Source organism: Podarcis cretensis (assembly GCF_951804945.1).
Source record: "Podarcis cretensis genome assembly, chromosome: 3".
NCBI lineage: Eukaryota > Metazoa > Chordata > Lepidosauria > Squamata > Lacertidae > Podarcis > Podarcis cretensis.
This window is the reverse complement of record NC_137172.1, coordinates 99,438,376-99,452,871: the sequence shown is the minus strand read 5'-3', so window position 1 is coordinate 99,452,871 and position 14,496 is coordinate 99,438,376. Positions and strand designations below refer to the sequence as shown.

Below are 14,496 nucleotides of genomic sequence, written 5' to 3'. Positions count from 1 at the left end.
AGAGCAACAAGCATCCAAACCTGGCAGCCAATGAGAAGAAGACCTCCCTTCCCCCCCAACATTTGAGAAATTCCATTACAGCTGAGCCAGCATTCACTCCGCAGTTGCTCTGTACTGCTTTGAAATTTATTCCCATAGCTAAATGTAGCAGAACAAGTTGATTATCCCCACCTTCTCTTGAAACAATGGCAAAGGGACCTTGTTTACTTGACATAACATTCTACTGCAGTGTTGTTGTTGTTGTTGTTGTTTTAAAGCCACCAGGCACAACCAGAGTTTTAACCAAGGCAATGCATTTTTGCCAAGCACAGTGGTGCATCTTTTCTGTTTCTGCCAACAGACGTTGCAGACTGACCTGGAAAGACTCACATACTTTTCACTTTACCTCTGACACTGAACTGCCTGGGAAAGAAGGGATGAATACTTTTATGAGGAGCAAGTAAGGAATGCAATGGTGCCGACTTTGAATAAATAATAATAATAATAATAATAATAATAATAATAATAATAATAATAATACAGTGGTAAGGTAAAGGTAAAGGGACGCCTGACCATTAGGTCCAATCGTGACCAACTCTGGGGTCACGGTGCTCATCTCGCTTTATTGGCCGAGGGAGCTGGCATACAGCTTCTGGGTCATGTGGCCAGCATGACTAAGCCCCTTCTGGCGAACCAGAGCAGCACACGGAAACGCCGTTTACCTTCCCACCGGAGTGGTACCTATTTATCTACTTGCACTTTGACGTGCTTTCGAACTGCTAGGTTGGCAGGAGCAGAGACAGAGCAACGGGAGCTCACCCCGTCATGGGGATTCGAACCGCCAACCTTCTGATCAGCAAGTCCTAGGCTCTGTGGTTTAACCCACAGCGCCACCCGCGTACCTGGGGTTAAGAACTTAATTCGTTCTGGAGGTCTGTTCTTAACCTGAAACTGTTCTTAACCTAAAGCACCACTTTAGCTAATGGGGCCTCCGACTGCTGCTGCGCTGTTGGAGCACGATTTCTGTTCTCATCCTGAAGCAAAGTTCTTAACCCTAGGTAATATTTCTGGGTTAGCAGAGTCTGTAACCTGAAGCGTATGTAACCTGAACCATATGTAACCCGAGGTACCACTGTAATAATAATAATAGTAATAGCTCACAGTTCAGCCATATGCAAACCAATGGAATAGACTGGAAAAACTGGAGCTTCGGCACACATTTAGCCCAGTTTCCCCACGCAATCAGAACTACATAAGGTAGAACACGGATGTGCTGGCTTGTCCTACCCCATTCCACTGCATCCTGAGCACCAAGCCAAACCCCACACCCCCATACAGCGTTCAAAAATTTGCCAGGCACATTTTGCAGCCAGATATTGGCCACTTGCGACCAAGTGAAGATGCCCGAATGCCAGGATGGAGCTGCATGCCTGGGGTTTCTTGGATCTTGACTGTTTTCACACACTAGCAACACATCCTGTAGAATTCTATCTGTTATATTTTATCTGCACAATCAGAATGTATTCCAGGAAGCAAAAATGATTCTTTTTTTTTTTAAGCTACCTGGTCCAAAAATGGCAACTTGGCATTCTGTTTTGGCACCTGTAACCCTGGTTTAAGGAGCAACTTGGCCCCTAGCTTATACAGTTTCCAACACTGTCTCCGTGCATCGGGAGGACAAAATGTCTGCAGCAGGGAGCTTGCTGTGCTCCTCAAGGCTACCTGTGCAAGGCAGAACCCTGACTTTGCAAGATTCTAAATCGCAGGATGGGAAGAGGTCCCATTTAGCACAGCAGGCTCTTTGCTAAAGACCTTTGTTCACGTAGCACATGAAGGGTGACTTGAGAAGCGCTGCAGATGGAAGACAGGGTGTTCATGCTGTCCACTCACCACATGAAATGAAAAGTATCTCTACAGGGCTACTCTGTGTGGGGTTTCACATTCCTCTTGCTTCTGGGAGGAGTAAAATGCAATTCAACATTTCTGAACAGTTTATTTCAGATAAGAAGCATTGCTGTTTTGCTTGGGTAATGCATGGCGGACACAAAACAGAAATAACTGGGAATCTTGAAAGCACTCCTTTTGGGTTCATCATCCCAATCATAAAGTCTGATTGCAACTTTTTATATTGGGTTTGAAAATGGTGAGACACACTGAGAGAGTTAATTTAGCTGTTCTACCACAGAAATTTGTTGTTTTCATAATTTGATCCCACCTTTATTTTGGAAAATGAGACTTGGGATGGTTGTGTGTGCGCACACGCACAACACCAGCACCAGAAACCTGGTATAACACCACACATAATTTTAAAAACCTGCATAAAGCACACAAACAAAAATGTCATTTAAAATACCATTTTGTTCTACCTTTTTATTATGCTCTTGATATTTTATGGACTGCTAGCCACTCTGATTTTCCTTTTAGAAAGAAAAGTGGGATCAAAACTGGAAAAACAAATTTACTTGCCTCTGTGAATGCTAGCGTACTATTTGACAGCACAAGTTAACTTTGTATATTGCGTATATCTCTAGGAATGACTGTCCACGGGAAAGATTCTAGAGGTGTGTGTCTGCTTTTTTTTTTTTTTGCAGTGGCAACACAGGTTTCTATTTACCACAGAAGACAACACATTTTTGAAGGGAAAGTAAGCAAGGCAGCAAGGAATACATTCTGCCTCAAATAGGACCAGCCCTGCATAAAAGGGGTCAGAATACATAGCAGACCTTATTGATCCAAGCAGAGTGCTCCAATTGAGAACTGAAAAGGAAGCATCCTGTATCAGAATTGTTAATCAGAAACTGGAATCTTTGATGGGGGAGTTGGGGGGGGGAATGGGATCATGAACACAACCTCCACATGTTGGTCACAAGCGCTAAGCTACTATGCACATACAATGTTACATAGGTAGATAGGAACACATCTGTATTCTGCACATCTGCAGCGATGGAGAGTACAAGTTACGCATTATAAAACTACAGGCGTCAGGTTGCACATATGTAAGTTCCAATCCATGCAACAATAATTATTATTATTTGTACCCTGCCCATATGACTGAGTTGCCCAGCCACTCTGGGCAGCTTCCAACAGAGTATACAAAACCACAACAGTACACCACACATTAAATACTTCCCTATACAGGGCTGCCTTCAGGTGTCTATGGAAGGTCATATAACTATTTATCTCTTTGACATCTGACGGGAGGGCATTTCACAGGACAGGTGCCACTACTGAGGTGACCCTCTGCCTGGTTTCTTGTAACCTCACTTCTCACAATGAGGGAACCCCCAGAAGGACCTTGGAGCTGGACCTCAGTGTCTGGGCTGAATGATGGGGGGAAAAGATGCTCCTTCAAATATACAGTATGTAGGAGGTCTGCACAGGACTATAAAAGAACAAAACTAAGCATACACACAATGGATTGTGTGAAGAAGACCTCACAACTGTAATGAGGTAAGCATAAAAGCACAGCACGCATGGCATACACACACACACAAAAGTCAGACAATGATGAATAAAGCATGCTCATTTAAAGAAGGCATACAAGGAACACTAAAAAGGGAACAAAATACAGACTCAGTTGTTCCACGAAAAAGCAAAGCCATTACTACTGAGCAGAAAGGAAGCATAGTTTTCCAATTACTACTTAGCGCCACTCAGTAAAAAAGAAACACCAAACAATGAACTGAAGATTAACAAAAAATAAAACTAACACATAAATTGAAGGATGAAAAGCAAAATAAAAAAGGAGATGAGTTGCAGAATATTCAGACAGTTCAGATGAATTAGAACAAGCAGCATTTAGTGACTTGTTAAAATGAATTATTTGGGGGAGGAAAGTATACACATCATTAGGATTAATCATTAAATGCATGCTAAGAGAAGCCTGGACAAAGGAAATAATAGGTCTTGTTTTTCACAGAAGGAAAAAAGAAGAGCAGTGAAGAAACAGCACAGCTTAGGGAGAAATCTTTTGCAAGATATCTGCCAGCTGAGAGGACACAGGATTTGATGGATACATCAGATACATCACTGCCACAAAATTAAGCCAGCGGAACAACGCAAATGCATCAGCAGAACAGATTAAACAAGTCATGTTTGGGATGGAGGCAGCCAAAGGGAAGAGCACACTTAGCACCAAATCCTATACCTCTTGAGTCCACTGTCAATGTGCCTGACAAACAGCTCAGCTTCACACTGGCTCCAGATCTGGGGCTTAAACGGGAGAAGGTGAATTTCAAACAGTTGTGCCCATGTGGGTGACCAACCCATTCAAACCACTGCAGCAGAGCATAGAATATGGTGGAATTCGGCACCCAATTCGGCACACCACTACCAATATATAAATCCTATATCCAGAGACCATAGCTCATGGTAAAGGTACCCCTGACCATTAGGTCCAGTCGTGACCGACTCTGGGGTTGCGGCACTCATCTTGCTTTATTGGCTGAGGGAGCTGGCGTACAGCTTCCGGGTCATGTGGCCAGCATGACTAAGCTGCTTCTGGCGAAGCAGAGCAGCGCACGGAAACACCGTTTTACCTTCCCGCCAGAGCGGTACCTATTTATCTACTTGTACTTTAATGTGCTTTCAAACTGCTAGGTTGGCAGGAGCAGGGACCGAGCAATGGGAGCTCACCCTGTCACGGGGATTCGAACCGCCGACCTTCTGATTGGCAAGTCCTAGGCTCTGTGGTTTAACCCACAGCGCCACCCGCGTCCCTCTATAGCTCATGGTACACAATGTTAATCATGCTTAGAGCTCCTGTGGGGAAGCTATGGAGAAAGGGCACTTTGTCTTCCAAACACTCTAGGGTTTTGAATACATTGCTAACAGTAGCACACATCTTAACTCCAACAACTGGGAGAGGGGCAGAGCAGAGCACACCACACAAGTACAAGCAAGGGAGATGGGGGACCTTTGCTGATAAGTACAAGTACTGCAACTATCTCCCATGTTTCTTCCCTCTTTGACATAAGTGAATACGGTGTCTTACCTCAGCTGCATGGGTTGGACTCCTACACACACACACACACACAGCAGTGAGAAGACAATCATCTCCATATGCAGGTAAGCCCCACTCCATCACCACAACCTGGGGTGCAGGAGAGAACACCAAAACCCCACACAAGGTAAACAAGGAAACGTTCAGTTCACTTCCTTTACGCAACTACTTAGTAGTGCTCTACTGAAAGATATGATTCAGATCGCATATTACAAATCATTATAGCTCTTAAGGCAAGCTGTCATCCCAAAGGTGAGGTAACAAGTCAGTAAGAATGTGATGTGCGTGTGGTGGAATACTACTTCTCAACCCCAACTGAAATAGTCTTTTGCTTATTAAATGCAAGAATTAATGACAATTTACTGTGATGTCCACCAAGCCCCAGCAATTTTAATCAAGTATTTTGATCTTATATTTCTGATCTCCATCTGCCTTCAGACATATGTTTCCATGACAGAGGACAACAACATGAAGTCTCATTCAGGGCCATGCATAACTTGGCATTACAGGAAACAGTATAAAGAAAACCGATCAATATAAAAGCCCTCTGTAAATGTACTTTGTTTTAAATGCAAGAAACATTAACCACCCACTTCCTGTACTAGTCAGTTAATTTTTCTTTCCTTTTTTACAGCTTCTGTGGGATTACTCAGATGCTGCCAAAAGGTTGTGCATCAAGCCAAAGGTTCAGTTAGTGGCAAAATAAATTCCACTTTTTATTTTCAGAAATATTTGGAATCTGAAGCATTGTGGGACATTCTTAAAGGCCTTAAAATAGTCTAAAATCTGGGTTTTTTTACAATAGGATTCACAGCTAAAACCTGCATTTATAAAGTTGTGCCCCTAACATATTTATCTGGAAATAAGCTTAAATAATACTTCTGGGTAAAGCTGTATTGATCAGTGTGTTAATGATTTCTGTAATTCAAGAAAAATGCAAGCAAAACTGCTGATATAATATCTTGCAAGACCATGGGCTTGTGAAGTCTTTTTTTAAGGCGAAGTAAACGGCAGAAGTTGAAGAGCACTTACTGAAACATATCAGTGCCAAAACACAGGTCTTTGGAAATTCCAGGCATCTGGTTGCCTAGAAATTTAAAATATTTATTCTTTAACCGATATGTAGTCTACTTTTCAATACTCTTCACACAGCAGCTTACAATCGCTTATAAAATACGACTTATAAAATAGAATATAAACTATTTAAAATACCCACTTCACAACAATCCTAAAGGTAAAGGTAAAGGGACCCCTGACCGTTAGGTCTAGTCGTGGTCTAGTCGTGGCCGACTCTGGGGTTGCGGCGCTCATCTCTCTTTACTGGCCGAGGGGGCCGGCGTACAGCTTCTGGGTCATGACTAAGCCGCTTCTGGCAAACCAGAGCAGCGCACGGAAACGCCATTTACCTTCCCGCTGGAGCGGTACCTACTTGCACTTTGACGTGCTTTCGAACTGCTAGGATGGCAGGAGCAGGGACCAAGCAATGGAAGCTCACCCCATCACGGGGATTGGAACCGCCAACTTTCTGATCTGCAAGCCCTAGGCTCTGTGGCTTAGACCACAGCGCCTCCCGCGTCCTGCCAGACAACAATCCTAGACCAGCACAAAAACAACAAATAAAACTAACAAATCCCCAATATGCAGATATCAGTCCAGAACACCATTTTGCATTAGGCACTGAAGAGAGAGGTGGACTGCATCTGAAGGGATGCAGTCTTCCAGATGATATCACATGGAACTTAATCCAACAACTGCAGTGCCACCACCAAAAAGGCTCTGTTCCAAGCAAACGCCTGCCTTGTGCAGGCCTGGCTGCTACAAACTTGATGCAGGCTTGTAGACCTGTGGGAATCTAAATCAATTTTCCAGATATCATAAAATGTTAAATTTTAGGCCCTGTTTCTGTAGTTTTCAAAAGTGCCATGATGACTTGGTCTGTAACTCAGACACAAGAATGATAAAAACTTAAATAAGTCGCATAAAGAGAACACAGCTTCAACTTCACCTGCCTAGATAAACTGAAAACTATTAATAGTAAATTTTGCTTATGGTGCTTATTAGTATCCCAATGCCAAAATTGTAAAAATCTGAAGAATCCCAGGTAAAATATATTTCCAGGTTTTTGATCATTGTCTAAATGACAATGACTACAGTGGTACCTCGGGTTAAGAACTTAATTCGTTCTGGAGGTCCGTTCTTAACCTGAAACTGTTCTTAACCTGAAGCGCCCCTTTAGCTAATGGGGCATCCCACTGCCGCCGAGCGATTTCTGTTCTCATCCTGAAGCAAAGTTCTTAACCCGAGGTACTATTTCTGGGTTAGTGGAGTCTGTAGCCTGGAGCATCTATAACCCGAGGTACCACAATATTGGGCAATAAACCAACTATGGTTGGTGTTTTTAATATGACATGTATTTTCCCTCCTGACTGATATACAGTCTTGTTAATTTTCTTCAGCATGATGGAAATACATTGATGCTGGATTGTTTTGTATGAGGCAGCCCACCTCAGGTGGCGAAAGTGCACCTGCCCCACCAGAATGCTTCCTTTTTCTGAGTCTTGGCAAGAGGTGGGAATTCTAGTGCATGGCACTGCTGCTGGACAAACATTAAAGCCTTATGGAATGCCCTATCTCTCGCTCTGTTTTTGCAAGAGGAAGGCTGTCCGTGGAACAGCAGAAGTGGTGTTGGGGCAGTCAACTGCTGGCTGGGGGGTCAAGTGCAGCACAAGTTAATTGTCGATCTGCTCACAGCCCAAGTAATCCTGTATATATGAATATGAATACTCATAACAGGGAAGTCAGACATTCATGGAACTGCCTTTTCAAAAGCTGCATCTTGGTCTGAGTCTTGCACATGCTTCATTTTGTACCCTGGAAGATCGCTCTAGTATTCAGAGAATACTTACAGTGACATCACTGTGGTTCACACAGTTATGTTAAGTTTGGCATGTCCATAAATCTCTGCAAGATCAGGAGGCTTATGTTCCTCGGGTATAATTGAGCACAGGCTCTGTTCTGTATATTTTACAGCTACCCACATTAAAACAAAGATGAAAGTATCCCCGAAAGACCCCTTTCTTGCCCGACGAAGTACGCCACACCTAAAGGCACTAACAAGAATCATGTTTGAAAACTGCTCAGAAGTGGTTTGCTGTTGGGAAAGTGCAGGGAGGGGAACTCTTCAAAACCCTTGCGTTTCATGGCCGTGTTTCCTTTTTAAAGAAAACGTATAAATCCACAAACCCTCTGTCCAAAATACACACAGCACTGTTTCCAGTCAACATTCCCACCTATGGCAAGTCCCAAAAAAAGAAAAAGAAAAAAGCAACAAAAATTGATAAGGGTCCCCAATTATTGCATTCTTAACAGACATATCCCAGGACACCTTTTAAACAGACATTCCTGAAATCGAAGGCAGAACTGAGGGATGAATGGAAATCTACTACAAAGAGGCTTGGGAGGCCAAGTGACTTGGAAAAGCCACACAGTTCATGCCAGTGGCTACATTCCTAAAGAGGACAAAGCCACACAAAAGGTCTCGGAGCTGCAGAGATCAAAACTCTCAGCCAGAAAAACCAGAGCAAAAGGAAGGAATAAACGAAACCACAGAGCAGAGAGCGTGTGTGTGTGTGTGTGTGTGTGTGTGTGTGTGTGTGTGTGTGTGTGTGTGTTTTCCTCCAGTGAAACTTCTCCAACAGTGCAGCCGTCAATGAAACCTCCATCGAGGTCCCCTTTTTTTAAGGAAATCAAGAAAGGCTGGGATCGCGTGGCCGTATTCCCTGGAGCTTCAAGATCAGCTTCGCTCCTTCCTACCACTTCTTCTGCATTACTGGGCTGCGGGGTCTCTACCCAAGGCGTCCAAACTTAAACTAAGCTTGTGGACCTCAGCCAACATGCCTGTGTAGACAAAACACGAAAGGTGGCGGCGGCGGCGGCGGCGGCGCGGACAAAAGAGAAGTCTGCGCGGCACCGGGAGCAAGAGACCCAGACCCGCCACGGGCTGCAGACAAAGGAGTGCGCTGGGGGCCGCAGCAGCCGTCGTGGTTCCTCCCCCCCCCCAAAAAAGCCTCTCCTTTCCTACCCCTCGCCATTGCCAGGTATCTTCCCCTCGCTGCGAGCCCCGCGCAACAGACGTGGCTGTCCACAGGAGCCAACTCTCCCCCGCTAAAATATTTGCCCCTAAAAAAAGTTGCCATTCAAATAATTGGTGCGCGCGCCATGTCTTGGGGTCGATTCTGCGGGGCGGAGCTTTCCTCGCGCGTCCCCGCAATATCTTAGTCAAGTGCCCCCCCCCCCGATCTCTCAACCCCCCCCCCCCCGCCAACTTACAGGATGGTGGTCTGCGGCGACACGGCGGGGACGCTCTCGAGCATGAGGTGCATGCAGCGCACGGTGGTGCGGAAGCAGAGGCAGCGGCTGGGGCACCAAACGCTCCCCCTGGGCGGCGGCGGCGGCGGCGGCTGCTGCTGCGGGGAGGCGAAGGGCAGGAGGAGGCTGCCCAGCAGGACGCCGAGGCAGCAGAGCCCGGGGAAGGCAGCGCCCGCTCGGCGCCGGGCCATGCCGTCGAGCAAAGACCGAGCGGAGGAAAAAGAGAGAGAGAGAGAGAGAGAGAAGGGGAAAAGAAGAAGGGAGGCAGGGCGAGGAGAGGTAGCCGAGGCAGCTCTCGGCTCTGCTGCCGCTGCTCTCGCTCCGGTGGTCGAGCCGGCGGCGGCGGGGGCTTCAGGAGGCGAGCCAGTCGCCAGCGCGCAGCCCGGAGGGGGAGGAGAAAGAGGGGACGGCGGCAGGAGGGGCCGCCTCAGCCAGCCAGCCAGCTTGCGAGGAAGCAGGCAGCAGCTTCGCCGCGCCAAGGCCGGGTTTCCCCTGCGCTCGTCCGCCTGGAGCAGCGCAATGGAGGGGCGAGGAGGAGGGGGGGGGGCTTCTGGTGGCCTCTTCTTCCACCCCGGCCGGTGGCAATGGCTGCTGGTTTTCCCCCGCCAGCTGCGAGGAGGGAGAAGGGGGAAGAAAACCTCCTTCCCTTATGGCCACCACACCTGGCGGAGGGAAACACAAAAGACCCCCACTTCCGGCAGGCGTAGCTCAGCTGTGGTCGGGGTGGCGACAAAGAGCCTTCTTGTGGCCACTTATTTTACAGCATTAACCGCTCTGCAAATGGTTCCCAGTGTTGGTATTGACCGGTGAAGCTTTACAGGGCTCAGGGTCTCAATACTCTCTCCATACAAACCAGCCCAGGCCCTGCAATTGTCAACTGACGCCCTTCTCTATGTCCCCCGCTCCCAGAGAGGTTCAGAGGGTGGCAACAAGAGAATGGCCTTTTCTGTGGTGGCTCCTGGATGGTGCAATCCTCTCCCCAGAGAGGCTCACCTGGCGCCATTGTTACCTGTCTTTAGGCGCCAGGCAAAAACATTCCTCTTTACCTATAGCTATTAAATAATACTCTGACCAAACTGCGGGAGGTAGTGGAAGACAGGAGTGCCTGGCGTGCTCTGGTCCATGGGGTCACGAAGAGTCGGACACGACTAAACAACTAAACAACAACAAATTAAATAATACATGGCCTGAAAAGATGTGGGGGAGAAAACTCTTTATTATGGTGATTCACTTATTATTGGGCTGCCTGTCAGTATGTTTTACTATGTTTTTATCTTTGATGTTTTGCAGTGTGGTTTCCAATGTTGTACACTGCCCTGAGATCTTTTGATAAATGGCAGAAAAAGAAGTGGCATGGAATATAAAAGTGCTCCCCCTCACGTTTAATGGTTTCTTTATGAAGTGGCAGCATTTGGGAGGCAGAGGGAGATGGTGATGGGAGAAGGGGTGTGTGTGAAAGCCACTTCTCCTACTTCATTGGTCATGTCTGAACATATCTCCATTAATATCTGTGCATGAAGAAAATGGTCACGGAAGGAAAACCTTGCATATCTCTGTGATCCCAGTAGGTGTGGGGTCATTTCTGTGTGTGGATGGGCTTTGCTGCCTTTCTCAACCTTAGGTCCCCAGGTGTTGTTGGGCTACAACTCCCATCATCCCTGCTAGCTAGGGATGACGGGAGTTGTAGTCTAGCAACATCAGAGGACTCCAAGGTTGAGAAAGGCTGGGCCTATTGCATTGTTTTGATCCCGCTCTTCAGACAAATAAAGCCGAAGAAGACACCTTTTCTGAGGCAGGCTCCAAGTTCTTTGCAGCTGCAGATTTCCTTTCACACAGCTACTTCAAAGACTGTTTAGAGCCCTCAGGTTGCATCAGACCTCACACAAGCCCCCCCCCCATCCGTTTTCAGTGTGTGTCCCTTGAACATAAGGACAGGTGAAAGTGCTCCGGAATAGGGTTCTTCAGAACACACCCAGTATATCCACAAACACATTAACTCCTCACTCCCATTAAGATTTAGGAAGGGCTTCCAGATCAAAGGAGTTGTTTCCAGACGGGCTTGCTTGATGTTGCACTTGGTGCCTATTGCCCCACCAAGGCTGGCATGTGGCCCAGAAGAGCCCCTCGGGCTGGAAAAAGGCACCCATCCCTGACTCAGCTCTTTAAAGCAAGGCTTGAAGCTAACGTCATTAACATGAGTTGCCAGCCACTTTGAAGGCTCAGTGTGGTGAAACAGCGAGACACATGTGTGTGTGTCCTTTGGTTGTGAGTTACAGAACATCATCTGAAACACCTGGGAGTAGCCTGGACTGAATGCAGTAGGGCTTACTTATGAATAGAGAAGCATACTGTAGTGTTTGACAGGAATACTCCATGGAAGGCCACTTATATTTTTGAACTACAACTGCAGCAGAGAACTGTAAACAAAACATACAGATGGCACCACCACAATGGAGGCCCTGGTGCAATGGAGCTGCAGGGATGCGGGTGGCGCTGTGGTCTAAACCACTGAGCCTCTTGGGCTTGCCGATCAGAAGGTCGGCAGTTCAAATCCCCCCGACGGGGTGAGTTCCCGTTGCTCTGTCCCAACTCCTGCCAACCTAGCAGTTCGAAAGCACACCAGTGCAAGTAGATAAATAGGTACCGCTGCGGCGGGAAGGTAAACGGCGTTTCTGTGCACTCTGGTTTTCGTCATGGTGTTCCTTTGCGCCAGAAGCGATTTAGTCATGCTGGCTACATGACACGGAAAGCTGTTTATCAGAACCAAAAGTATTTGTATCAAAAGCCAAATTAAGTGCACAATCACACACACACACACACACACACACACAAAGTTCAATACTATTTCTAGGTCAACATGAACTTTTTCTCCCGATTGTTGTGTAATACCTTGAGGCAGCCAGTGTTAATGTTTATTTAAATGTACTGATAATACTCCAAACGGTTGTAATAGGAATGTCCAATTTGTGACATATTTATACTTTTAGTTTTAAACACATAATTTGCTGGCAATGGTCAAAGGGAAGCTAACTTCTGCCAAAGTCAGAACGATGCATATTGTGTGCTAGGAAATCTTAAAAAGTAAAATAGAAAAAGAAAGAAAGACATAATTTACATCTGGAGCAGATTTTTGTTTATTTATCCTTTGCCTGAAACAGGATGTTCTGTGTCAATAAAGATTATGGGGTTATGGCAAAATGTTCTACAGCAGGATTTTGATAACGACCAATGATTCTAATATCCAATTAGCTGGGAGTGGGGAGTTTTGGCTTTTGGAGGAGTAGAAAACCTTCAACTGATTGCTTCTTCTGAAAGCCAACTATTTTCCAGGCACTATTCAAGATGTATGTAGAGCAATTGGAAGATAAAGTCTAAGTTGGCTGAAGCTAAATCCAGAGGTGGAGGAGGTAGCCAAATCATGGCCAACAGAATTCTTACCAGTTATTATCTTGGCAGACCTCCTTCTGGAGACTTCCAAGAATGAAAGATGATTCCCTACTTTCTGGATAATCCAGGCAGCACAACTTTGTTCCTTCCCAGCAGTACAATCAGAGGCAAGTCCTGGCAACGTTTGATTCTTCTGTACAGGAAATGGTGTGATAAATATGCTAGAACATTATCTAAAGAAAAACCCATGTTTTGATGTAACCATTTGAGTGGTAGCTCAGTAGGAAGAACAAAGATTACCTGGAGGAAAAGTGAAACACAAATGCACGACAAATACGAGCCTGAATTGAACAACAATAATATATTTTGCAATGTGAGCAGCCGGGGAAAATATTTAGGTATTTCACATTATGGTCAATTTCAGAACTTTGCAATCAGAAGCAGGTTCGCAACGTGAAAAAGGCTTGCATCACAAGTAAAGCATCTTTCATGCCTTGCCTCACAAAAATCTGGAATCAAATCAATGTGGTGGTCCATTTTAGGCGAATTCTGGATAAAAATGATGGGGGGGGGGAATGTTACCTCAATATGACTTAAAAACAAGTGAAGTTGTGCTTATTTCTGGCAACTAAAGAACTATTCAGATTCTGACTACAATTTCTTATGTGCTTCCTTGCACACATTCCTGCTTTATCTTGTTTTTTGTCCAATACTGCCACCTGCTGGTTTTCTCTCCGCACTGCTACCATCCATTCGTTGCCCCATGAGTAAGAATGCAGTTTATGGAGGTTTTAATTTCACATGGTTATCATCACACAGCATAACATTCCAGAAGAAAACACATGGGGCGAATTTGCTTCAGGTTGGTCCTGGCAGCTAGTTGCATATATTTAAAGAATGCATAAAGCCCCAGGATTAATGTAACCAGCATATTAAAATTCTCATTTCCCGATTTTCTTACAAATTAACACAACAGTCATCTATGGATATTCTTTTGCTTTCTCTGTATAGTTATTCATAGAAAATTCTGGGTTCTACCCCCACCTCTTGACAGAGAATATTTTAAAAGAAAAGGGACCTCTTTTTTAAAAAAAAATATCATCAATGAATGAATGAATGGATATTTTTAACTCCAGTCTTCAAAAACAAGAAGCAGAGAGAGAGAGCACACACAATTTGTTGGTCCTCATCTGCAGCTAGGCTGGGTTCAAGACATATGAAGTGATATACAGCCCAGGTCCAGTCTATGTTAAGAGATTGCCTTATCCTTTATACACTCAGCAGATCACTGTGGTCTGTGGGAAAGTTTCTCTTGCAAATTCCAAAGATCTCAGAACTCAGGGTAGGGCTTTTAGCTTGGCTGCCCCTGTTCTGTGGCATGGCTTTCCTGTCAAGATATACCAGGCACTCAGTCCCTGTACTTCCCAGAAACAATGGACCTTTTTTGTGCTCATAGGATTTCTCAGCTGGATAAACAGGTCTTTGCCATGGGTGTCTTAATTTGTATTGTTTAATGTTTGCTTTAAATGCATTGGCTGGTTTTTGTTTGTTTTTTTGCTTTGTTTTGTGTTTAACTGTTCTTTGCTGTTTTTATCGTACATCATGTGTCAAAGGTGATTACTGAATTATTCATTCCTGAGGGATCTCTTGACACTTTAAAAGAAAAATCTACTGACAACCGTGGTATTCTTATAGAAGTGTATTTTGCATTTTCATCATTTGCTATCATGGATGGTCAAGTCCCAGCTTCTGAAGCCTCA

General features: G+C 45.2%; 1 protein-coding gene across 2 annotated transcripts in view; it reads right to left on the bottom strand.

The window, feature by feature from the left end:
• PXDN (peroxidasin) overlaps positions 1-9,874 on the bottom strand; it is a 79,756-nt gene extending 69,882 nt beyond the window's left edge. For both annotated transcript variants that reach the window (XM_079969636.1, XM_079969637.1), the window contains exon 1: positions 9,311-9,874. In XM_079969636.1, coding sequence (XP_079825762.1) covers positions 9,311-9,540 — 230 coding nt within the window. In that variant the 5' untranslated portion in view covers positions 9,541-9,874. The remainder of the gene's footprint in view (positions 1-9,310) is intronic.
• Between the last annotated feature and the right edge of the window lie 4,622 nt (positions 9,875-14,496).